This window comes from Epinephelus fuscoguttatus, linkage group LG15 (assembly GCF_011397635.1).
Source record: "Epinephelus fuscoguttatus linkage group LG15, E.fuscoguttatus.final_Chr_v1".
NCBI classification, from domain to species: domain Eukaryota; kingdom Metazoa; phylum Chordata; class Actinopteri; order Perciformes; family Serranidae; genus Epinephelus; species Epinephelus fuscoguttatus.
Window position 1 is genome coordinate 19235797 of NC_064766.1, and position 27103 is coordinate 19262899.

At 38.7% G+C, this 27103-nt stretch overlaps 1 protein-coding gene across 1 annotated transcript; it reads left to right on the top strand.

The window, feature by feature from the left end:
* Positions 1-585: 585 nt before the first annotated feature.
* mrc1b (mannose receptor, C type 1b) lies at positions 586-26389 on the top strand. Its single transcript, XM_049598446.1, has 31 exons — positions 586-743; positions 1310-1666; positions 2030-2200; positions 2445-2600; positions 3455-3565; positions 4838-4975; positions 5105-5281; positions 6405-6559; positions 7120-7233; positions 8334-8449; positions 8571-8719; positions 8807-9006; positions 9990-10105; positions 10583-10655; positions 10777-10930; positions 13254-13292; positions 15644-15807; positions 15933-15994; positions 16563-16663; positions 16797-16939; positions 18011-18116; positions 18387-18514; positions 18605-18649; positions 19816-19918; positions 20734-20966; positions 21189-21354; positions 23639-23803; positions 23957-24073; positions 25036-25191; positions 25474-25503; positions 25719-26389. Exons 1-31 carry the CDS (start codon positions 641-643, stop codon positions 25958-25960), a joined length of 4290 nt encoding a protein of 1429 aa, XP_049454403.1. The 5' UTR covers positions 586-640; the 3' UTR covers positions 25961-26389.
* Positions 26390-27103: the final 714 nt, after the last annotated feature.

Consider the following 27103-nt stretch of genomic DNA (forward strand, 5'->3'; position numbering starts at 1 on the left):
CCGGTAATTAGTAATTTTAACTGTAAACTAGTATGAAACCAAAGTATATCAGTAGGCAATTTCTTAATTCTCATACTGACATAGTTTTCAATTAGCCTATGTACTACACCAGCACAATAGAATTCCTAAACTCAGTTATGGCCTTAGGTTTTGGTGTGCCACCCCAAGATTTTCAGTAGCTCCATCTGGCCATCCCTATTAAAACTTTCTGGGGGCGCCACTGGTCCTGAGCTCTTGCAGACATCAGTGGTAGATTTCAGGAATGTGCATCAAAGACTCATAAGGTGGATGCTGCACTGGACCATTGACTGTGATGAGTCATGTTTAGTTTAAATCTCTTACACATCATTTTGTTCCAGGACAAGGATGTGAGTGGGGCCACTTTTTGCCATTTCTAGAGTGTGACTTCGTGCAAGTGAGAAAGTGTGTGTGTGGGTGTTTTGTGTATGTTGCCACTACTTCCCTCCCAACCCCCCCTTTTTTTGCCAGTAGCAAAATGTTGAAATGTGCCAATCTGAAACATGACACTTTCTCAATGAGAAGAAGAAGAAGGAGGGGGGGACGGACAGTGTCAGTAGTATTAAGAATCCCTCCTTTTCATGTTCATGCTCATAAGTCCTCTGCTTGCAATGCGTGGACCATGGCTGCTGCTCTGAGACTTATCAGAAGAATGCTGACCTACAGGATAACTCTAGCAGTCTTTGTGCTCGTCATCCCAACATCTCAGTGTTTAACAAGAAATGGTGCAGTATGAATTTAAGTTTTCTTATATGACATATTCTGCATGTAAGGGCTTTGTTCTAAGTTTGTATTGTGGAAGACTGTGAGCTGTCAACATGTCATTTATTCATTTGTTTCACTACAGGATGGTACTCAAAGCTACTGCTTAAACTGGATAAAGTTATTTTGTAAATTATGATTATAAGCTGATGTCTTGTCACAAGCCTTATAAAAATTGCTTTGAAAATGCAACTTTGGGCTACAGGAAGCACTGACACACCTGTTGCAACAGGCTGTCTTTGAAGGATGCTCTGAGACCATCTGCAGTCTGTCCCACTTAAACAGGAAGCATGTTTTGAAAAGAGAGGAGCTCCAGCTGAAAACATAGATGAATCAATGCATTCAGCTCAAAGATAATTTAAAAAAAAAACATATTTTGTCATAAAGTCATGAAGGTATTTGGCTGTCACCAAATGAACTTCATTAAAAAAAAAAAAAACAAAGCTTTTGAATAAATAAATTCCTGTGCAAGAATAATATGGTGCAACATAATTTAAACATGTATCATATGTACAACATCTCTCTGCAGATTCCCCATTCTCACTCACTAACAAGGCCACTGGTTTTTGTTTGGTGAAAAGAACAACCCGCTGCCTTGAAGTGCGCTGGACGACCGGTGATCGGCTTTTTGTTACCTCAACAAGAAAGTGCCTGGGAGTTCAGGGCAAAACTGCGGGGAGTGAAGTAAGCCTCTACGACTGTGACGAGAAGAGTGAGCTACAAAAGTGGGAATGCAAGAATGAAACACTGCTGGCCCTCAAAGGCCAACAGCTCTACATTGAAGTCAGAGCTGATGAATCAATTGCCCTCTCCAAAACAGTCGGGCCAAATAACGAGCTCACAATCACAGGGACAGCCAGTGGTGCTTGCTCGAGAACATACAGAGGTACAGTATGAAAATCTCTGCGTTGAAGTTAATAGTCAAAGCAGGGAGAAAATAGCTTCCTTTAAACTGTATCACATCAGATGTTGTGTGGTTACTTCAGCTTTTTACCGGGATTTATCACAAAACCTACTGATGGTATGTGTCACATATTATGGAGTAGAATGATACATCAAGTTCCTGCTCACTAGAGTGTGGCTGTGCATGTCTGGAGTAGTAACAAGTGAAGAGACGCTAAAAACAAATACATGATTTACTTCTACCCTGAAAGAATCTGGCAAAACAATGCATCTTTGCAGAATAATTCATTTGCAACAGTTTAACCTAAGAAGAGTTAACATGTTCAACCTCTTTTTCCCCTTTTAGAGCTTTACACCATTGAAGGAAATGCATTCGGTAAGACCTGCATGTTTCCCTTCCTGTACAAAGACCGGTGGTTTGGAGACTGCACTACGTATGACTCTTCATCAAAGCGTCTTTGGTGCGCAATCGGAACAAAATATGAACAAGAACTGTGGGGATACTGCCCGACTACTTGTGAGTACTGCATTTAAGATTCAAATATCACAACAGTGAGTAAGAAGCATGCTTAGTGCACGAACCAGCATTACATGCATCTTCAGGCAGATTCATTCAGTGTCAGAGCACACATTACAAAATATTACAGGCTGTCTGCTAACTTAGTCAGCATTTTTGATGCTTTATAAAAGAGCACAAATTTAGATCAGAGTAATATATCATAACAGCTGAATGACTGAATGATTTCTGTATTGATACACAGCCACAGACCACTGGGCAAAGAACCTTGTAACAGGAGCGTATTACCAGCTCAACACACAGTCTGTGCTGACCTGGGACCAAGCTAAAACCAGCTGCCAACAACAGGGTGCCTCCCTGCTCAGCGTCATCGATCCCAACGAGCAGGCATTTGTCTCAGGTAAGATGGTACTGAATCAGATACATATTGACCCAACGTAGAGTTTCCTCAGGTCATGTCAGGTCAGGTTATATTTGTACCCCTAGATAGATTTGTTTTCCAGTAGACGAGGCACCCATACATTTTGCAAACAGATTATAACGACAACATGACATTTTGAATTATTTGCATTTGAAACAACTGAAATTAATCTATTGCCTTGGATAACAGAGAGGGCTGTAGCTTTGTTTTGGTTAAAATACACAGATGACATGACTACCAGCAACTTTATGCACCCATTTCTCTCGACCTGATGTTTGATCAGGCCATAATATAATAACTTTTACGACTGGATGTTTCCTTAAATTACTCTTAAACCTTGAGGATACCAGTTACTTCAGGATACAAAGAACAGAACCTTACAATCCACCTACTGTTTCATTCAACAGTGAGTCCAAAGATCATAGTGACACTGTGAGCACACAGGTGAGACTGTGCAATCCATTTTGTTTAGGAGATGGTATAAAGCCCCAGCACTTTGGTTGCAAATCTGAAGGGTCTCTTTGGAACAATGTTTATTCAGTATAACTTTACCAAACATTATTAGATACATGGATACATGCAGTGTTTTACACTAGTAGACATTAGGGATATGATTAATCTCGTAAGACTTCCTCAAATAGTATATTGCTACGCTTGTTTTTGTTGCATTTGGTGTATTTCTTTGTGCTTGTTTGAAAGTGATTCTGTCTTTTTGCTGACTTGTTTTTAAGCAATGAAAAGAGGAACAATGTAGAAAAGAGGAACAATTTCTTTACTCTGTCTTTTTCCCTATTTTCCCTCTCAACCACACTAACACACATAAACACACATAGCACTATTGGGATCAGGAAAACATAAACTTTGGATCGGGACAATCCTGGATCCAGAACACGGATGGCAGTGGTCTGATAGGAAGCCCTTCCGTTATCTGAGATGGAGCTCAGGTAGGTCTTCACTCCAGTAAAAAGGTTTAAAATGCTCACTATTTTCCTAGAGCTGTATATAAGTTTATGTTTAGTGGCTGAAGAGCCAGATGTTTGCCTCAGGAGTTGGTGGAGACCAAAAACAGAGCTAGAAGATAGCAAACATTTGACTTACATTCACAAACAAGACTCCAAATGAATGATGATGTTGCTTCTCATTGGCCTTGGTGTGTAAATGAGCAACGCTTTGCTAACATGTTTTCATATCAAGTATAAGACAATGATATGTCAGAGATGTATTTTCAGCTTGTTACCACTGCCCCCACATGGCCAAACATCAGCTAATGCAGGTTTATATTTTTTAACAAGACAAACCCATTGAAAAATTATTTTCATCCTGTCAAACATAATTAGTATTTCCTTCTGTGTGACTCCATCTTTTATCTCTACATTACAGCTTACATATTCTCCCCTTAAAACTGGGAGCTTGCGTAGGTAGGCAAAAAAAAAAAAAGCTCTCCTGTCTCTGTCCTAAGCCCTGCCCACCAGACGAGCATGGACATACGCTCAGGCTTCATACAGTAACCTGTTTGCAGACTTGTGAGACTGTAAAGGCCTTTGAGATAACATACTGTCATTCAAGGCTCTAGCAAGGTACATAAACATAAAAATGAATTAGCTGCAACCACGAGCCTTTGGTTACAGTTAGCAGAAAGCTAAGCTATTAGCATCATTTTCTCTACATCTCTGAAATGTTTTGAGGATACTGATACGTGTTTTGTTTTGTTTATTGTCAGACTCTCTTTTAGGCTCTCTTTTTGATAGGCCAGTCTTCCTTTTTTGGGTTGTTTTGCAGTGTGGGTAGTTGTTACCAATGTTGGAATAGCAACTTTTTTTTGCAGTTTTTTCCACCATTAAATTAGGCTGTTTGCAACAGAGGGGACAAGCATGTGCGTCTGAATTCATAGAACAGCTAAAAGGACTGCCCTCTTTCTGAAATGCCCTGTGATTGGCCAAAGTTTGCTGTCATGAGCTAGATTTTCTGATGCCTGATAACAGAGCCAAGAGGAAGTAGTCGTATGTCGTATCTTGCGACATCTAATGATTTCAGATACAAGAAACCAGTCCGTCTTTGTTAAATGGTAAAAATGCAGTATTCTATTAATTTCCGAAACTTAATTCTTACAATCAATTTAACATCACTGAAACACACAAATGTTACAACTGATATGAAACTCTTGAAACTCCACCGATAAAGAAGGAATCTCAAGTTAATCCATCATCTTGTTTTAGGACATCCGCTTCCTAACCCAGGACACAACTGTGCATTTTTGGACTCTGCTGGGCAGCACACTTGGCAAAGTTCAACCTGTGGCAAAAAACTGGGCTACATCTGCTACAAAGACGGGGCCCTGCCAGCTCCTCCACAAAGTAAAGAAACATATTCTACTCTGTTCTAATATACCCTCCTCTGGCTACCGTGTTGTTTCTCAATGAGACACATGCGCTGTATGACATCAGTCATTCAATCTCCTGTTTCTTAATTCTTATCATTATCAGTTGAGCAAGGATTTTGCTCAGCGCCTTGGATTCCCTACAATGGCCACTGCTTCCAACTTCTGCGTACTCCCCAAACATGGTCTGGTGCTCAGAAAGCATGCCGCAAAGAAGAAGGGGACTTAGTCAGCATCCGCAATGTGGAGGACCAAAGCTTTGTCATCTCTCAACTTGGATTTGGTAAGTTAAGACAATAGACATAAAGACAATCCAAACTTCTAAAATGATTGAGATTGTGGTGTCCTGTTTTTGCTGCAAAGTGATTTTATAGTGTATTCAACATGATAATCCAAAAAACTCAAAGTCGGACTGGGAAGGGAGGACACACAAGCCCACACAGACTACAACAACTATAAACATTATAAATTGTGTTCTACATCAGTGGTTCCCAACTGGTCCAGTCCCAGGGTCCAGATTTCTCCTTAGTCATTAGTTTCGTGCCCACACAGTTTCATATATTCAGCGTCATATACTTGAGTTTGGCCATGTCCTCAAGCTAGTTTGCTGTTTCTGTTATTTACTCACTCTACGGCAGGAAATGGGACTTCAAAATAAAAGCTTGTGCTTCAAATTCACTGTACTACAAAAACTACTACTTTACAAATTTAAGCTGTCATAGTCTCACCTCCAGTTTATGGCATGCCTCATGTCCAAATTTATTAAGCTGCCCCTATTAAGAAAAAAAGAAGAGTTTTTATAATCACATTTAATCATTCTAAATATGAACAATCTCAACATAAGATATCAATAAGGGCTAGGTGATATAGAGAAAATTGAATATCATAATATCTTTGACCAAATACCTTGATATCGATACGCCAACAATATTGTAATGTTGACAACTTATGCCTTCACAAAATATTTACATAATAAAATGTTTCTATAAATGATCATCAGTAATGTGGCTACAATGACTAAGCAGGTTAAGGCAAATAATAGGACAGCTAGAACAGTTTGCTGAGTTCAGAAAATGACATCACTTCAGTGTAACGCAGCCTTCAAAACCAGGAAAACACCTATGATATTGCAATATCCAGAATCTAATGCTGCATTCACAAGTAATCGGGGAGATGACAAACTTGATAGTTTTTCAGTGGACGAGAGCAGGACGGTAAAAATTAGTAGAGGCCAGCAAAGAATACCAGCGACCGTAATGTGAGACGGCATTGCCTTTTTGCCAGATTCTTTACAAACAGATGTAACATAGTTCTTTTGACATTAATTTTACAGTGTATGGCACATTAACAGTGTGAAATTTTAACCACTGGTTGACATGTACATTCTTTACTGTCCATGTCTGCAGCATCCACTGACGAGCTCTGGATTGGACTGAATGACATAAAGACAGAGGGGCTGTTTGACTGGAGCGACCACTCTACTGTCAGCTTCACCAGCTGGGAATTTGGGAAACCTGCTGTCTCCACTGATTCAGACGACTGTGTTCTCATCAGGGGCGAGGTAAAAAGCACCATGTGGATAAGATGGTGCATGTACATTTTAACCTTCTTATATTCATAGGTGTATATCTGTACAAAAATGGTTGTATCCATTCTTCGGAAAAGCTCAATTTGTGCATTCAAGTGCACAACCAGCCAGTAAAAAAGGAAGAACAAAGAAACAAAGACAACAAAAATCTAAACCAGGGGTGTCAAACATAAGGCCAGGGGGCCAGTGCTGTCCCGACAAAGGGTTCAATCCGGCCCACCTTTGAAGTCTGAGAGGAGCCAGGTTTCAGGAGCAAATTAAACAGTGTGATGCTTTCTTTATGTCAAATGCTGCTCCAGAGGCTTTTCCACCCAGACCAGACTACACCTCTTTTCTTTCACTTACGCTTGGTGCGGTGATCTCCGAATCACTATACAGGAGTGTCTATCATGTCTTAGTTATTTTATTTTGACCAAAATGTGTAATAGAAAAAGAGAAAAACATTATGAATATAAGTATATGACATCTATCCATGCAATACTTTCAAGTAGCAAGTAGCCTATGCAAACGTTTATGTGTGTTTTTTCTTGCAGAATGGGAACTGGGCCGATCGCTTGTGTGATGAGAAGCATGGCTTTATCTGTATGAAGCAGAGTGGCACTGAAGCCACCGGAGAAGAAGTTGATTTGGATCATGGCTGCAAAGCTGTGAGTGAAGTTTACATGTAATCTATGATAAAAAAAAAAAAAAAAAAAAAAAACCCCAGTATATCCTAACTTCATAGGCATCTTGCAAATCAAGGTGCATGCTTTTGATGGATGAATTATGACCACCTCAGCCAATATTTTTTTTTGACTAAGTGTTTTTATTCCTCATAAGACATGAAAAAATAACTAACTCAATTTGACACCATGCATTTGAGTTTTTAACTACAGAAATCTAAACCAATGAATACAATGACATATGATGTGTTACTGATGACAAATATATATGTATATTTTTATGCTGTTAAACTGGTGTGTTCACACACTTAACATGCTGTAATACCTTTTAATGTGATGTAAAAGCATTGCATGAGCCCCTGTAGAACTGTATATTATTTCCAATGACTGTTTTCTACAAAAAAAAAATATATATATACATATTGTGCTTGTTATAAAAACTGCGAGTTGCATTCTACTAACACAAAACAACTGATTTACAGGCAAAAAAAGTTACTGCAGATTAAGTAATTTCAAGAATGTTGCAGTAATAGTATAATTTAGCTGAATCATAGACAGTGATGCATGATATCCAGTTTAGTGGACAGATGATTAATCACAACAACAAATCATCCCAACATGAAATGAATACTTGGAAATTTTAATAACTGTATTGCTCCTACACTTACTTGATGGTACCAAACTGTATTTGCCTTCAAGAGTCTCTTACTACAGATGGACTGGCAAGTTTTTTATGAGCTGCGTAGCATTTGTTGGCCATCTTCATTTGTGCTGCACTTATGACATCTGGCCAGTGTGTGGCAGTGTATGGCATGAGGCACTATGGTCCATTGTGGTGATAGCTGTGCAACTATAGCATCATAACTCATGCACAAACAAGAAAATGGCTTTTGAATAGCTGTCAGTAACCACAATGTATGAAAAGGTTAAAACCCAGAAATTAACTTTGTAAAGTCACTAAGCTCTATCTCATGTAGGCCTAGATCCAAACACTGCAGATAAATGTCTTTTATGCACAAAATGGATATAAAGCATGTTCAAATCATTAAAATCCTCAGTTTTAATCAGTGTTCGGTTTCCTACAGGGGTGGAAAAGACATGGGTCTTACTGCTACTTTGTAGGAACAGAGACAAAGACGTTTGATGAAGCTAAAGAGGACTGCAAGGCCTCAGACTCCTACTTAGCTGATGTTTCAAATGGGTAAGAACACTTCCTGTTTTTATAACCATGTGATGTTAACACTGTAACATCTGGGTTAGTAAGTACTAAACAATATATTCACATAATTCACCACGACAAAAACTTGTGTTAATACTTCCAGGGTGGATAATGCCTTCCTTGCCAGCTTGGTGGGGTTGAGACCAGAGAAATACTTCTGGTTAGGCCTCTCAAACCAGAGAGATATTGATCAGTTTGTGTGGACCAACACAGACTTTGTGAAGTTTACTCACTGGAATTCTGAAATGCCAGGTACCGATAAAGATGCAACTCTATTTTTAGAACAGATGGCATAAACAGCAACTCCACAATTAATTTCTTTCCCATCAACAATTCAAGGTTTCCAACAGGGCTGCGTTGCCATGGCAACTGGGGTTTTGGCCGGACTCTGGGACCTGCTGCCCTGCACCAATAAGGAGAAATATATCTGCAAACACCTGGCAGAGGGGGCAGTTGTAACCGTTCCACCACCAACTCAAACTCCTCCTAAGTGTGAGGAAGGCTGGGTTCGAGTAGGAACAAGAAGCGTCTGCGCGAAGGTACAACCAGAGCTCAAGCACGACTAAACACAATTGAAACATGCTAATACCAACAAAAGAAGACCAGTGTCCTACCAAAATCAGCATAATATGTTAGACTTTATTTATCAAATTAGACTACTGCAGGCAATTCAAAACACAGCAACTGTGGACACATTCAAGTACAAGACCAACCACTACTTAAAACCACCTTACTGCTGTATATGCACTTTTTCTCCTCTTCACCATGTATTTTTTTCTTCACTGAGTTATGCTGTGCTGTACTGTAAAAACGTGTTAGCATTGCTCTTATCGTTCCACGAACAGACCAAAACTCACTCGGCCCCTAGCCCATTGTTTTAAACAAAAATGTAGATCTTTAACGTGACTATAATCATTATTTTTAAACTTACAATGTATCAAAAGACAATCTGAAGAAAAACATGACGATGTGAAAGGCCAAGAGGTCGCTCGGAGTGATAAAACTACAGAGAATTAAAACCCAACTCTGCAGCTCCCCTCCTTTTTAAGAACTTTAAACAGCTGGTTTGGTGAAGCTCTGAAGAACCAGTGTACATTACCTGCTCAGCACAAAACAGGAGAGGCGTGTAACAGCTAAAGAGCTAGAGGAGTTGGTAGAGACCAAAAACAGAGCTTAAGGTGAATATTGACTTAAATTCTTCAGGTTGCCAGAAGCACAGTGGTGTTGACAATGTTTCTCCATATGTGCTGGGTGCGTAAATAACTGTTTGCTAATAAGTTCACTGTATCAGCTTAAAAGATAATATGTTAGTGTTTTGTTCACAACTTGATTCTGCTGCCTGCAAGTGGCCCAAAATCGGTCAAAAATTATTTTTCTACAAGGAAATAAATCAGTTTTCCTCTCAATGACATATAAATCTGGGTGAAATAAATAAATAAACGTCCAGTCAAATCACCTGCTCTATTACTCTACCTATGTGGTCTGCTCCAACCAGGCCTTCACTTCTTGTCTTGTCTTGAAGTTTTTTACAGGGCCTCGTGCAGATGAGAAGACCTGGTTTGAGGCTAGAGATTATTGCAGGGCCATCGGAGGGGATCTACTCAGCATCCACAGCACTGCTGAGCTACTTGTGGGACGGTATGAGTTTGTGTCTGTATCCATATGTCTGTCAGAGGATTGTAAAACACAAACGTGTTAATTGACACGAAGACTTCAACCAGTCCTGATGGTCAGTGTCAAATCTGTTAGAAACAGATCCAACATGCTGAAAGATGCACGCTCCACTCCATGTTTGTATTTTCTCACATCTGAAGCATAAAACCAGTAGTGAACATCACACTTAATTAGGCCTTCTTATTTGGTTGGAACTTCTTTGTTTCAACTTCATGATCTCAGTCATGTCTTGACCCTAGAGGGTAACGACATGCATAAAGTTAGATATTCTAGCTGCTTTGGTTGCAGCTATGAAACAAATGGTGCGTGATATACAGTCCTGCAAAGCATTAGGACAAAACTGCATCAGATAACTATGAATCTACGCAAAAGCTTTTTTGTTTAAGTGTTCTAAAATAAGGTTGGATGGAGGAATCATTTATTTGATTTTGTGTACTACAGACATGGAAAAGCCTGGATTGGACTTCGTATGGCAGACCCAGATACTGGATATACATGGACTGATGGATCCCCAGTAAGTTAACTGTGTTCTATTTTTTACAACTAATATGATAACATAAATGTTTCGATCTCATTTTTTTGTTGTAGTTGTTGTTGTTTTTACATTTACAATTTTATTTTCTTTTTGTTCACAGCTAAACTTCCAGCACTGGCAGGAAGGAGAGCCAAACAATCATAATAATGACGAATCCTGTGCTGAATTCAGAATGTATCACTGGGATGAGAGAGGGTCTTGGAACGATGTGAACTGTGAGAGTTTCAATGACTGGCTGTGTCAGATCCGCGCAGGTACAGTTGAAAAAATAAATACTTTTCTTTTGTCTATCCTGAAGAAAAATTGTTTTCTAACCTTCATCCAGGAAAAACTGACTTGAGCTAGCATGCTGTTCCACGCTGAGTTCCAGCATCGGTGGTGGAGCAATTGCTTCCCATAAGACATACAGTATCTTTATCACAAACATAGCAACAACTGAGCTTAAAGCTACAGTTGATGACTTTTATGAAAATAACATTTTGTTATATTTGGTGAAACTGTCACTACATCAGCAGTACATCATGAGTGATTAGTCTCTTCTAACGGCATTTGCTAGAATATACCATGGCTAAAGAAAAACGAATCAGAGCCGAGGAGTCTCCAGTGCAGCTGTCAGTCTGTCAAGCCAGCCTGTTCTCATTATCAAGCTGACAAATACCAACACTTTGTTACACCTCTCAGTGTGTGATACATGCACTGAAGGTACCCTTTGGCGCATTCATGAGACCCACTGGGCTTTCATCTCACTCTAATGTAAACACATCTGTGGCAATACTTGACTCACAAAGCAACAGATGTGATATAAAGAGCAAGAAAATCTGTGTAAGGTGAGAGATAGGTAAAAAAAACAACACAGACTCAAGCCAATGCTGTTTTAACGTAACATTATGTAACTATCATCTGTCGGTCATGTATTTACATCAATCGTGACACATTTACATCAGGTTATGTACTTATTTCAACCCAAAGTATGATGTTTTTTCTAAACTTTACCAAGCAGTTTTGTTGCCTAAACCTGACCTTGACCGACTGACAACAACGTGTGTCACCTAGGAGACAGCAGTGATGACACATGATAAAAGGTGTATCTCATAGAGATTCCCAGAGGCTGCCCTTTGACCCCATGTGGCGTGAGAAATTTTTTTGGTATTTGATGACCTGGGATGAGAACATTTTGATCAATTCCAATTAGTGAACTACAGTCAAACTGTCAAACTTTGCAGTGCTGATGAAATACAAATCAAGATTCTGTTCTCGCCTTAAAATGTTTTCAGAAGCATATTTAGGTGCACTGTTTAGTTGTAAAATGAGAAAGCTTGCTCAGGCCGGTGCTTTGTTTTGGTTTGACTGTTTGGTATATGGTGGCCGGGTAACAAACTTTCTCATTTTACATCAGTGATTAGCATGATTGACAACTGCATTAGAGACTCCTTGGCTCTGACTGGTTGTTTCTGTTCAGCTGCGTTGGATTCTCAAATGCAAATTAGAAGTTCTACAAGGAGGCAGATCTTTCGCAGATTATCCATCTCATGTACTACTGTATGAATATAATGACAGTTTCAGCAAATATGACAAAAAGTTATTTTCATAAAGTTACAAACACCAGCTTTAAGAGTTGATGTAACTTGAAAAATTACAAAAATTATTTATCCTATATTTGGGGTGTTAACATCCAATAGGATTAAAAAGACTACACCACCTGCTACATACATTTAAAAGCACAGAGAAAGGAGACCAACCTGCTGCACCTCCATATACAACACAAGGAAAGAGTGTACAATATCCCTATTTATACATAGTCTCAATTTTAGGAGGCAGTAAAAAGACAAGTTAAGTTAATATACCTGTACATAAAATCATCATGTTCGAGGTTTGGCTGAAAAATACTACATCATAATTCTCATCATGATTAACCTTCTGCTTGTTTTGGGGGACTTTTGTCTTCACTTTTGTCTTTGGTTTGCAGTAGGTAAAACAGATGTTTAGCCGGATTGATATTGGGTGACTGCTGGTCTATTTTGACAGTTTAAATGTTTAAGATTATTACCCTGTAGCACTGTCTTAAATTTGACAGCCTAGGTGTAAAAAGGGCTATAAATCCAACACAATCCAGGGATGTAAATTCCCTCAAAAATAGTTGAAGATTCAATTCAGCACTTTAACTTTTTCTGCATTTTCTGTGACATACACCTGTATAAGCTTAAAAAGCAAATACTTATTTACATGAAGAACATTTAATTTTTGGACGAGTAAGGTAAGGTTATCAAATATTGACTCACATGACCAAGAGAAGTGCTCCACGTCTTATATTGTTTGTAGATTTACCTATTTTACAACCATCAATGCAAACCCATTTCTCTTATGATGGCGAGTAATTTGCTAGATACTGTTATCCATGGTAACTCATCATACGAGTAGAGTAGTCAAAGCTATGCCGATGCTACTGCCATGCTCCCCTCCTCGGATTTACATTATCCCACAGTATGAGATGAACTCAGGGTGGAATACAGTGGGGAGAATGGCAAATTTGTTTGCTTTCTTTTTACATGAAGTTGACACTTTCGTGTGTCCTTACAGGAGTGACTCCAAGACCACCTCCAAATAATACTGCAGTAGGTAAGCTGACATTGTATAACTACACACACACACACACACACACACACACACACACACACACACACAAACATAAAATGTAGCAAACTAGGAAACTACTGATAGCTGGTTAGATCAGGTACAACTTACATGTCCCATTTAACCCTATTTAATGGGTTTGAGTAGTGCTCAAAATTTCCTACAGTTAAGATTACTGTACAAATGAGCAGGTATCAAAATGATCACAAAAAAGTTGCAATTTACTGTTTTAGATTTTTTTTGCTCAACCAGAACTGAACAAGTCCAAGTGAATGTAAGCACAGTAATGCATTCAAGTGGCTCCATGTCATTGGTTCGACAGCCCATTGGTTCGACATCCCATTAGTCCGACTGTCCGCGGTGCTGAACGGCTCGCGGCGGGCGTATGGTGTGCCGCGACCGGCTTGAGGCGGAGCAGGCTCACGGCTTATGTGTTTGTCACTTTCTTTTTCATTTTAACCCACACCATGATCTTTTCCTGACCCTAACCAAGTGGTTTTTGTGCCTAAACCTAACCAGACCTTAACCACAGGGCATCATGATGATTTCGGAACAATGAGTTTAATATGGTCGGAACAATGGGCTGTCTAACCAATGGGCAGTTCCCCATTCAAATGTCATAAACGGCTTTTTAAAAATAAATATAATGAAATCCTAAATCCAAAACAACACAGTCACAAACTGTGAAACTGTGAAACTGTGAGCATTCATTTCATTAACTAGATAATTGGGGTAGTTGATTTTATTGGGAAGTTTGAGCATACATCTGTTTCTTTGAGCAGACGCAATCTTAAAACAAAACAAACAAAAAAGAACAAGACACTTGGCATCTGTAATATTAACCTTTCTAATTAGTACCATAAAAACCTGTTCACTCTGATGTTGTTCAACCTTTCATTAGTCAGACATTAAAGGGGACCTATCATGCTATTATCCTATCACGCTGAGATGGCTGTTCGAAGAAGTTTGTTTTTAGTTTTTTGAAGTTTCTGCTAGAAAGCCTTTTCTTGGTTGGGTTTAGAGCAGTGCTAATTTTGTTTCATCAAGTTGAGAGTCGCCGTGCTTGCAATTATCTTCGCTAGCCAGTAAAAACACTCACACAGGAGCAGCGTCAGCTGTTGATGCAAGTTGTGAGCTGTAATTCAGCAGTAAATAATCAATTGTGTGTGACCGACTGTGGATGGTGGAGCTGCTGAATGGATTTGTGGAGTTTGTTTGTTGCAGCAGTGGCCGTTACCATCTAGCTCTGCTCCTTAGCCACTGAATGGCAGCAGAGCAAGCAGCCACTGGCTGCTGGACTTCACAGCTGATCCCACTATGACTCCACTCAGTCTTGATTTGAGAAGGTTTATGGATTGATTGCTGTTTGACAGGCAGGTAGGAGGCTCGGTTATCTGTGAGTATAGCTGTGTTGTAAGGGGTTTTCTTTTGGACAGCTAAAAGTTTAGTTTAATCACCAACACTGTGAAATGACACAAACCTCCAGACTAACATGTTGTAGATTAAGAAAGAATTCTGACTTAAAGTGATTAAGAGATGTTGAGCTTTTCAACTGATGATAAGCTGTTTGCTTGTAAGTCAACCCTTAAACCTGTCAAACACTTAAATGATGAATGCAAGTTTGTAAGTGTGTAGAAATTATTTGTATTTGTGGGGAAAAAAAATGTCTAAATGGAATTTTACACAACCTGTAACTGTGACTGTAATTTCTGATACACAAATTAGCCTTACCAGAGTAGTTTAAAGAAAAAAACAAACAAAAAAAAAAAAACAGTTGACAAAAATGTCATGAATTTTCATCAACTAAACCATTTGAATTTTTGTCAACTAAAACTAGACTAAAACTATGAAGGATAAAAATGACTAAAATGTGACTAAATTTAATAAGCATTTTCATCCTAAGACTGAGACTAAGACTAAATCTAATATAGCTGTGAAAATTAACACTAGTTTAGAAAAGCAATCATTGTTTAGATTATAATGAATACATTTCTGCCAGAAAGGGCTTTTCTGGCAGAGAGCCCTGAACACAAACATCTCCAATGTGCACCAAGATGCAGAAGATCCAGAAACGCTGACAAATATACGCAGACTGGGCAATTTTGAGAGGGGGACATATTAAGAAAATAAAGGATTTTTTTTATTTTGTTTGTTGGTTTGTTTTTCATATTAAAGCATGTAAGCATGTCCCCCATAGAAACTCAAAATACAAGTATGAACCTGAAATGAGCATAATACATCCCATTTAAGTGTAAGCTGTACAAGTTTTACTGTAACAGAAAGATACTTAAAAATAAAAGGCAAAAATTGTCAATATGTTTCTGTGACCTTTGCAGACTTCAACACCACTGCAGATGGTTGGCTTGTGTGGAGAGGGAATCAGTATTATATTAAGAGACAAACAATGCCCTTTGAGAATGCTCGAGAGTACTGTCAGCGGAGGCACGGTGACTTGGTATCCATCAGTAGTAGGGACGAAAATACCTTCTTATGGAAACAGGTAGGAGTTATTTTTTGTTGTTGTTGTTGTTGTTGTTGCTGTTGTTTGCTAATCGACTCATTAAAATTTTACACATATTGACAGAACAACTAAATATGTGTGCATTTCCATGTGTGTGTTCAAAGATTTCCAGAAGCTATAGCTCCTATTATGTGGGTATGCAGGTGGATCTTGATGGGTCATTCTGGTGAGTATCGATGAAGGCCATACAGTAATACAGTGAACGTTAACTCCTTGGCCTACTGATTACAGTATAGTTTGCATTTAATGTAGCACTACTTGCACTAAGTCTGGCTCACACATGTACATGAGTATTTGTACAACATAAATTCTGCCATTTTTAATTCAAGTTATTGTTGACAAATATTGTATATTTTTCTTCTTTAATACTCTGAGCTTCTTTAACAGTAACAGTAAAATTGCCCACTGAGATTAATTAAACACTCCATCCATCCATCCATCCATCCATGCATCCATCCATCACTATTTTTAAGAGTTAATGAAACCTTACAGTTGGTTGGCTGGCAGCCTGAATAGCATAATTAATATATTTGATAGATTAGATATGACATTTGTAGCACAGTACTTTTTTCCCCACTTGTCAGACTACATTTATTTTCACCTCTATATTTTGTTTGTCTTCTGTTTATTTACCATGTAAAACAGCAAAAAGTTGGATAAAAAAGTCAAACGTGGATAGATTATTGTTTGCATGTTTACACATTGCAATTCAACTGAACTGTGTGTGCTTTAAGGTGGTTGGATGGTTCTCCTGTGGGGTTACAGAAATGGGATGAAGATCAGCCAGATACCAATTCCTTTCATGAGAACTGTGTTATGATGACTTATTATATGGGTGAGTAGTAGCAAACTGAGGACAGACAAATTAAACAACGAGTTTACCCTAGACGAGATGTTCTGGATAAGATAAGATTAAGTAAAATGTTGCCGCTGAAATGTTACTCATTGTATCTCTGTTGTACTTACAGGCTTCTGGCGCACATGTAATTGCGGGCAAGAGCACCAGTTCATTTGTAAACGTAGCATCTCAGCACCTGTCAACACCACTGCTGCCCCCCCACCTCCTCCTAAAGGCGGCTGCCCACTCAAGTGGTCCAAATTCGACTCAAAGGTCAGAAATCAAGGTTTCTGTTAAAATCTCTTGTGCAAATTTGTACTACCTTTTTTTTTTTTTTTTTTTAATGTCATTTCTTCAGCATTTAGTCAATCTTTGTCACATGACACTGATCTGAAGTGACTCTCATTAAAGAGCCCTTGAGATTGAATTACTTTGTTCAGGTGTGTTTTACAAAACTGCTATTCAACATCTCACTAAAGTAAAATAATCAGCTTTTCAAATTATAGTATGCCGTACCAACTGTCCTGTTTTAAACACATAACATGCCCTAAGTGACGCAGGTGTTGCAACTAATGGGATACTACCTAAAAGGCAGGGCTTGTCATAGTTTAATTTGGAAACACTACATGTAGGAGTGGTATGATGGAAAAAGAAAAAAACAAAAGATTTATTGTAATACATGGGCTTTGCAGGCAATGCTACGTTTGTAGGGCCAATTAGTTTAATATCCCATTATCCAGTTATACTTTGTATTCTTTAATTATACTCTAAAATACCTCCAGTACCAAAGAGATGCATCTTTGACAATAATTAAAAGTTATATTTAAAGTAAAAGTAAATAAAAACACAAAAAAGCACAAGTAATAAATGCACATATGCAAAATGTCACAGGATAAAATTACAACATACAATGTGAATTTCTAACGTCTAATGATGTAAAGCATCTGTGTTTCACATGTGCTTTTTGTCATTTTGCAAAATGCAAATAAAAGATTTTATTTGATTTTTTTTTTATTTAAAAATGTCATCTGCCGCAACATTTAAAATTTGTTTTAAAGAAAAAGTGATACATTTAAGACTATGAGATACAACACTACAAATCTGATATTTATCAATAGCTTTTATGCTACAGTCATGTATTCCTCACACATCGAATAAAAAATGATCTCAGAATTTCCACAAAGAAGTAGCTATTAAATACAGAGTTGTGTAAAGGAATAAGCACACTGACATTTTGAAGATCACATCAATGTCATCAGAACTCACTTACAACAAAAGTGTAAGAGGGCTAGTGTTTGGTTGTAGAGTGAAAAATCACTTTCATTTCTCTGTCACTATCTGTAGTGTTACAGTATCGTTATTAACCGGAGGGTCACCTGGGAAGATGCAAGGCGACAGTGCATTACCATGGGAGGCAATTTAGTCTCAATTCCCTCAAGGCGTGTGCAAGGTTTGTCCTACTGTTTTACCAAATATTTTTTCTCATAATGATCATTATCATACATAACTGTGGGTACAACGTAAATAGGCAAAAATATATTTGAATTGAAAGATGTCTGGGAAAGAGCTAGAAGTGAGTTGTGTTAATATGTTTTGTCAAACTAATTTGAATGTAATGTAATTGTGAATTAGACCTTTGTCCACATTACATTCGAAATTTAGCCAAAAATGAGGGAAATAAAAGATGGAAATAACTTAACTCCAACTTTGAAAATTTCAGCATTTTTGATCACTGTAATGGCTGAAGTATCAACAACAGACCTGTGGATTGGTTTAAATGGCTTAAAACAAGATGGATTTTACTGGACTGATGGCAAAGCAAGGCGATACACAAACTGGGGCTATTCTGTAAGTTCACACAATGTACAAGCTTGGTGTTGAGTTACTGTTTATTACAAATACAAGTGTTTGAAACATGTATCTTGTGCTGCTCTTCAGAAATATCGACGTCGTCCTGGGACCTTTTATCAGAGATGGAATGAGGTAACATTTCCAAGACAGACTTTAATGTGAAATATCATTATTTTTTAGTTTAAGTCTTGATAGAAGAATATAATAAAATTAATTTCTTGACAAACTTTAAATCCTTGAGGCCCTATCTTAAACTTGGTGTAAAGTGATGCATAGCATAGTGCACCTTTATTTGCTGGTTTCGGACTGACAGTTGTTATTTTTATGGCCAGCACCCACATTGTATATGTAGCAAATGAACTTGCATTCATCTGTATGTCCATGGGTATGCAGGTCTTAAAATGGGGTGTGGTCAGGTGTAGTGTTGGTGTTTTACTATTCTGAGGCAGCAGAAAGAGATTGCACCATTGACCAATCAACACCTGGTCTAAAGTCAACAGTGCAGTATTTTCCTGCTATTTAAAGGGTACATTATTCAGAAAGTGACATGCACCTACATAGACATCGCTTGTTACACACACAGAGACAGTCGGATGGGTTGCAGGTGGGTGACATAATACCTCATTAAGGAGGAAAATATTAATAATTACATTCTCTAAAATGTGAACATAGCAGAGAGCAGAGCAGAGTTGCAGAGCTGCTGCCCAACTCCCTATGCAGAAAGATGCTGTGCACATTTATGCACAAGGAGCAGCATAACTTCACTGATTATTTCAGTAGGTAAAAGCTGAGTGCTGTTTCCTCTGTCAAGTTTAGAACTACAGATTTTAGTTTTGTTGTTTAAATGCCCCACAATATTTGTTACATTACTCTCAGCAGAAAACCAGTCGCTTCTCTAATTTGCTGAATCCACCATTTAAATAGCAGTGCAGCAGCTACGGGCACTTCTGGCTTTTAAATGGGAATGGGAGATAACTGATCTGATTGGTTGAATTCATGACACACCAAAAATACACCTATAATTAATTAAGGGACTAAATACAACCCCTACGCCTCTTGTGTCTTACTTTGCACCCAGACTATGTTCAGTTTAACCAGCAAAAGTGGTTGGACACACCCAAAATGCACTTGCGCCATGCACTTTAAACAATGTGCAATAGATTGTTTAAAAAAATTCCTTTAGTCATCAAGTCAATCAAGACCACTTCAAGTTTAAACAAGACAGCATTGGTTTTTATTTTTTTATTTCATACTGATAAGATTTTAAAATCCGAACCATTCCCAATGTCCTTCAACAGGAACACTGTGTTGTGATGACCAGCAATCCTACCCTTGGCACTGGTAAATGGATAGTTAAGTCCTGCAATGACACCAATGGATTTGTCTGTCTTCGAGATCTTGGTGAGTTCATCATTTCTCTCTTCCAGAAATTGTATTAGGATTAAAAGTCAATCATGCAATATCTTGTTTAAGTACAGCACGTGTGTCTTACGTTAAAAGAGCTGTATGTGACATTCAAAGAGTTTCTATAGTTCAGACTAGTCTCGGGTGGGATAGACTGCGCAGTCAGCGGCTAGCTACAACGGTATTAATTCAATAAACAGCAAAAATAACAGCAACACTGCTGACAGAGCTAACACTGTTAACCTGAGGGGAAGCAGGGAGTGGGTGCTATGCTCCTCTAACGACACTGCCTCAGTGTCAGCAGTAACTGCCTTACGAGTGCAGTGCAGAGTAGTGGCAATGAGCGCACCAGTAGGATACACTCACAGGGACTCGCATACACTGACATGCAAGCATGGCTTCCACAACAACAAAGAGAGAAGCTTGGATTACAACACACATAAAGGTAGCGTGACTCCATTTTCTGCTCAGGATGCCATTACTCCACTATATCTTTACATAGCAATATGGATGAATTTCTAAACGGGCCTACTAGGTTCAGGCCCAAGTGTCAAGGGGGCCCTCCTGGCCTTCATGTGTACAGCACCATTTTTCCCAAGCATATGTTTGTATTCCACGTAGCTGAGTATTCTTGGTTTACAAAAAATATGCATGCATACACACAGTGGTTTGGAAACCTGTGGCAGTAAAATAAAGATTGAACGTGTAAATAATAGGCTAAATCTTACATAATTACCTTTAGTCCTTGTGACAAAAATGATGTCTCTGACAATGAAAAATAAAACTGATATCATCTCTCATTTTATTCACAGACCCAAATATCCAGCCTCAACCAGATCCAGCAGTTTCAAACATCTATGTAACTCTGGCAAATGACAGCATCAAGGTTGTGACTAAAAATCTGACCTGGGATGATGCCAAGAAACAATGTGAAAGTGAAAAGGCCAACCTGGCTAGTCTGCGAAATGAGTGGACGCAGGCCTATGTCGAGCTGCTCGCTATGAATCTCAAAACTCCTCTTTGGATTGGACTGAACAAACAGCAGGTACAGGGCTGCGACCACCTAAAGTTACTGCACTGTAGAACAAAAGCTTCTATAAGCTAGTTCCTAATCTTCACAATGCAGCTGATCATCTACTTGTAACACGAGGGGTGTTATGTAAAAGTGAATATTTATTGAATCCTTTTGGCAAAGAAAGACATTTTAAATAGCCATTTACAGTGCATGCTGATTTAAAATGTCCCTTTGATCCATTCCTGCTATCAGACAGGAGGGTATTTTAGGTACGTTGATGGCTGGCACCTGAATGCTGCTGGCTGGGGTGAAGGTGAACCAAGCAGAGACAAACCATGTGTGTACCTGGACGTGGACGGAAAATGGAAGACTGCTTTCTGCAATCAGACCATGAACAGTGTTTGCATGCAAACTACAGGTACTATCATTAGTATGTAACATAAATGAATACAGTCTGTCACTCATGCCGAGTGTCAACCTCGGTGGGTTTTTGAACTGATTCTGATAATGATTAATCGGCCAATAGTAATTACTTTTAGCATAAACAACAATGTTGGTACGAATCCTGTAGATTTGTGCTAATAAAGAATTGTGACCAAGGTACATGCTAAGCGAGACGTTTCACTTGTACTCTCTAGTGCAGTGGTTTTCAACAAGGGCTTTGAAGGAGTTCCAGGCGGTCCCTGTAGAAATTGGCGAGTTGTTAGTGGTCAATAGTTTTTAGTATTTAATTCACGATCAAAGTGAGCCCAATGGGCCTCATTCACTAATATTTACATAGAAATGACCTTAATTTGCACACAAAATGAGTGCACACACAAAATTCATGATGTGTGAGCACTGTCTGATTTTGTCTTTACCACCATACATATGTTAGTCAGTAAAATCATTCTAAATTAAGTGCCGCATGCACGCTATTTGCAATCAGCATACTGCTACACCTCCATTTCTCTATATAAGGAAATACATTTGCGTGGAGGTGTATCACAGAGAAAGTTAGGCATTTCTGTGCTGCAATTTCTTGATATTTACGAGCCATTATTATCTTATTGCAGATATACTGGCATCTGTGTATATGTCGGACTATTAATTCAGTTCAAAAATTTGTATTTATTCCTGTGGGGCAATTTGTGTGGTGAGCATAGTAAAAAGAAATGTATAACAGCGCATATGAGGACAGGAGCTCTGGAGGGAACAGGAGGGTCGCCAGTTCAAGTCCCCATCCAGACCAAATATAGAGCGTAGACTGGTAGCTAGAGAGGTGCCAGTTCACCTCCTTGGCCGAGGTGCCCTTGAGCAAGGCACCAACCCCCCCCAACCACTTGGGGCGCCTGACCAAGGCAGCCCCCTCACTCTGAGATCTCTCCACTTTGTGCATGCATAGGTCCTGTTTGTGCATGTGTGTGTCTTTCAGACCCGTGTGTTAATGACAAAAGAGTGAAAAAATTGAATTTCCCCTCAGTGGGATTAAGAAAGTAATAATAATAATAACTGAAGACAAAACAGCAGTGGCCAACATGGCCAACAGCAGCAGTGGCCGTGCAGTTTATGTGGAGTCAGAAGGTCAAATGTCCAGCAGTAATAATCAATTACATAAAAGCCTTTAGGTGCACGAGAGTGGGTTGGAGTGTTACACTGGTGGCAGACCAGTAGGTGTGGCGGTTAGTCCCAGGGGGAATAAAAGGAGGGGAGCGGGAGTAGACTGGAGTTAAATCAGCCAATAGCCTCTTATGTGAAGGTTGCCTTCCTTTAAATAGCTGTCACTGCAGTGCGGTGCAGAAGTCCACCAGAGGGCAGCAACTGCTGCACTGCCCTCAGTGCTGGCACTGAAGCCATACTGCAAGCTTACAGTCTAACAGTCTTTGTTGTCCTGTAAAAACCATGTATTTCCAAAACATGTTACTTATCAATGAGCTCAGAAAACACGCTCTGTTTTTGGCTTTTTAACAATGTAGTTTCAAAATAATCCTTCTCTTAATCTTAAAAAAAAAAAACATCACCAAATTTGCAGAAACATGGTTTTCACTGAAAAGAACTCTATTTTAATACATCAGTTTTGTTTTATCAAATTCAGTTGTCCGCACCCTATTAGTTAAGATGTGGTTTTGTGACTTAATACTTACCTTGATGTGAGTTTGTGATTAGAGGAGCTGTAAGCCTTTGCAACACTCAGAGCATTGATAAAGCAGCAAACCACTATTTGCTATGTAAAAATAGAGTGGACTAATGGGATTTCTGTTTCAGCTATGGCACTCTGTACTGCACTCATGAGGGTGTTATTGCTGATAACAAGGTCTGGACTGATGGTGGTGGAACAGCAGCGGCACAAAAGCATTGCGCTCAACCCTCTGGTCCTCTCCATAGTGACACCGTCAGCTCCGTCAACGCTGTTGCTGAGAGCAATGTTTGTACTGTTAGTACCTTTAGCTGTTGGCTCAGCCACCTCTTTTTGTGAGAGTCACGTGCAGTCAATCCCAGTTCAGACTCTTAATCACACATACGCTCTGAATGTCGTATACAGCTTCTTTAAAGAAATCCACGATTACCGACAAAGTCAGTATATTCAGACACAGTACTACAGCCTTAATTCAGGATCTGTATCAGAGCTGGTTATTACAATGACACTACATAAAGGTTTTAAGTTCACTGTATCGAATAATTCATAATTAGCTGACCCCCTCATCACTGTCTCTGTCACACAGATGTGCCACCAACAGAGTCAACCACCTTCCCAGGGGTTTGCCCTGAAGAGACGAATGAGGAGTACCACCAGAGTTTTACCTGGATGCCATTTAAGGGTCATTGTTATTTGTTTGCAACAGAGGAAATTGAATGGGCAGATGCAGCTAGCAGCTGTGTCAGACATGGTAAGAGACACTCTGCAGAGAAAATTGGACAATTTTAGATCTATGTAGATTGAGTGTATGGTATGATGTTAACTGATGTCAGGAAAAATTGATTTATGGTTACTAGTAATAAGTGCTTTGTAGTCGTTAAACCTGACTGTTTTTGTTGTGAAGGTGGAATCCTGGCTAGCATTGAGGATCCTGCTGAGCAACAGTTCATCAAAAACAATGTGGAAATATTTCAAGATAGCCACAGTGGTTTCTGGATCGGCCTGTATAAAACTCATAAAGGTATGATCACACTCTTTTCCCCTGCATTAAAATTTTTTTCCAGTAAAAACTGTTCTTATAAGGTGCCCTGTGGACTTCTTTTGTTTACCTTCACTGTTTCTCACAAGAACACCCTGTGTGTATCCTCCGGATCAAACAGATCTCCGTCCTCATAAAACATTTACAAAGCCAACACTGGAACCCATTGAAACCTGCTTTGTTTTACATCCGCATTTGTTAGCTAGCCGTCTCCTTTTGCACTAGAGTCATTATGTGTTTGTGTTTTTCATTATTTTTTTTTTATTTCTTTGTTAACTTTTAATTTCAATTCAGTTCAGTTTCAGTTAGCTTGCGGGTTTGCTTGCTTCAGTTTAGTTTTTATTCTTTAAAAATGGAGGGTATTTGTTGGGGGCAAGACTTTAGAAGTTCTGAGAAGGTGTTAAAATTCAAACACAACATTTCGTAAAGGCAGTTGACCCATGTTAATGTAAACATCCCAGTCTTAATAAACATGCACCACTACCTCCTGATGCTTGTTGTGTTGACTGACCTAACTGACAAAGACCAAAACTATAGACCTTTACTGTATATTTTAAATTTTATTTTAGTTTGTTTTGTAAGTATACAATATGGTGTCGCACAGTACCACCACCTGTTGGTCGGAATAAAGTGAAACCAATTGCAGGAACGTGTAACATGTTATCCTTGTGCACATAAAAACAAACTGTCCTGCAATAAGTTTCCCTGCTGATGATGTGAAACAAACCCCCAGAAACTGGAATAAAAATAACTCATTTAAGAAAATATGTGTAACAAAAATTCACTATTTCTTTTTAATTGTTTGTTCCTTTGTTCACTTTTCATATGACATGGCTGCCACAGCACACATGGGGCAAATTACACATACATAATGATACTAAGTGGTGATATGACAAACTATCAAAGTGAAATCTGTAAAACATTAAATCTCTGTTCGGCTCTAGGGACATGGAAGTGGTTGGATAAAACAGTCATGGACTACACTAACTGGGCTGAAGATGAGCCTGATGATGACTACGGAGAGATCGGAGCCTCAGATGGGGCTTGGAGGACAGGTCGCAGATGGCACGACAGAGCATATGTCTGTGAAACACCCAAAGGTAAGATCAGCATTCCCATGTATGGTGTTCTTATAGGCACCTCTCACACATGTAGCCTTTTCAAAAAAAAATCCTTGAGTAAGAGGGACCCATACTTAGGACTCTGCTAGAAGTCCATTTTCGTAAAAAGCTAAGAAAATTGAAAAAGAAAAAGGTAGGATTATTCTACATCTATATGATTTGTGCTGTAGACGTGGACGTGGGGTGGAGGTGGACATGATACATTCCTGTTCTTTAAAAGCGATCAGTTATCTGAGCATTTTCCCCCTCTTTTCTCAACAGTGATGCCTGGAGATTCTGGATCAAAAGCTGGTAAGTTACACCTTTTTGTTTCCTTAAGTTGTGTCATATTGTATTTATGTCATAATAATATTATTTGAAAAACAAGTGACATGTAATGCACCATTGACAGTTATCAGAAACTATGTAGTGAAATAACATTAAAAGGAAAACACATTATATTCAAAGTTCAATTCAGTTTTGAATTGTTTTGACTGATCAGTATCTACTTGATGAATTTCATGCAGATCCCCAGAAAGGTCAAGATCCTCGCAGTCGTGTCCACACCAGTTTGATAGTTGTGATGATCATTATTATCACTTCTGCACTGATAGTCGTTGCATTCTACCTCTACAAGAAGTCTCCACAACCATTACCCACCTTTGAAAATCCGCTCTACAGTGAACGATCCCAGCCTGATGTGGTTGACACCAACAAACTGATAGAGAACGCAGAAGTAGAAAACCCCGAGCCTATTATAACTCTGTGATTTATAAAGGAGCAGAATCTAGTGGGACATGCACTATACTGTACTATATCCCAGACTGATGTATTACGCGTTGATGCTTCATTAGTGTTTTTGCTTTGTTTTGTTGTTTGTGTTTACTATATTCGGTATATATATATTCAGTTATTTAACAATATGTCACTTAGTGTGAGTTTCAATGAAGTTGGCAATGTCTGACCTCGTGGAACAGAATAATTTAGGCTCTAGGATGTCTCAATGGGAATGATTGTTATTTGATTTTGTCTTTTATCTATGATTGAATGTATATAATTGTTACATGTTATGCTTACTAGATGGTGTTTATTGCTTGCACTCTTGAAATGTGTAAAAAAAAAAAATCTCACCGCCTGTTACTGTTAAATGAATATTAAACTTGGCACTAAACAATAAATTGTAATTTAATGAATAAAATATCACAAAGGATCAAATCATTTCCCATCATCCTCCCTTCCTAGCTGTTAAAAAAAGTGGTAGTGTTTCTGTTAGCACTATAGTCTTGCATAATTTTATTATCTTGTGTGCTTGTACTCAATAAGTCACTGTGCACATGTGATTTATTATTAATGAGGTATGAAATCTGTTTAGTTATGGAGAACTTGAAAGTCTTGGAGTCTTTTTGAAGTCTAGAACTTTTTCCTTAAGGAACCACTCTTACATTATTGAATAAACTGGTGACCCCTGACTAAGTTACATATTTTATGGATATTTCATATTATATTTAATGCATATCAATAACAGAACAACTGATAAACTGTACAATTATTGACTTACATATTGAGCGCAATTGACCCTTTGCCAAGTTCCACCCCCGGATGCAGACTGGCCAATCATAACGCAGCATAACGCAACCGACAACAACACAGCTGTGCTCCATTGACTCTAATGCAGTCGTTTCAGATTTCCTTCATTTTCAGGCTGGTTTTGTGGATTTGGAGCTAAAAGTTGTGCCTGGGGCACGTCGTGTATTAATGATACTCGTTACCTGGAGAGGTTGGAAAAAGATATACATTTCTTCCCTGTTCCAAAACCAAAATCAGACCCTGAAAAGTGTAGGGTTAGCTAGCTAGCTACTGAATATATAGCCTACTGAATGTATACACATGCTGCTTTTGCTTTTTAATGATT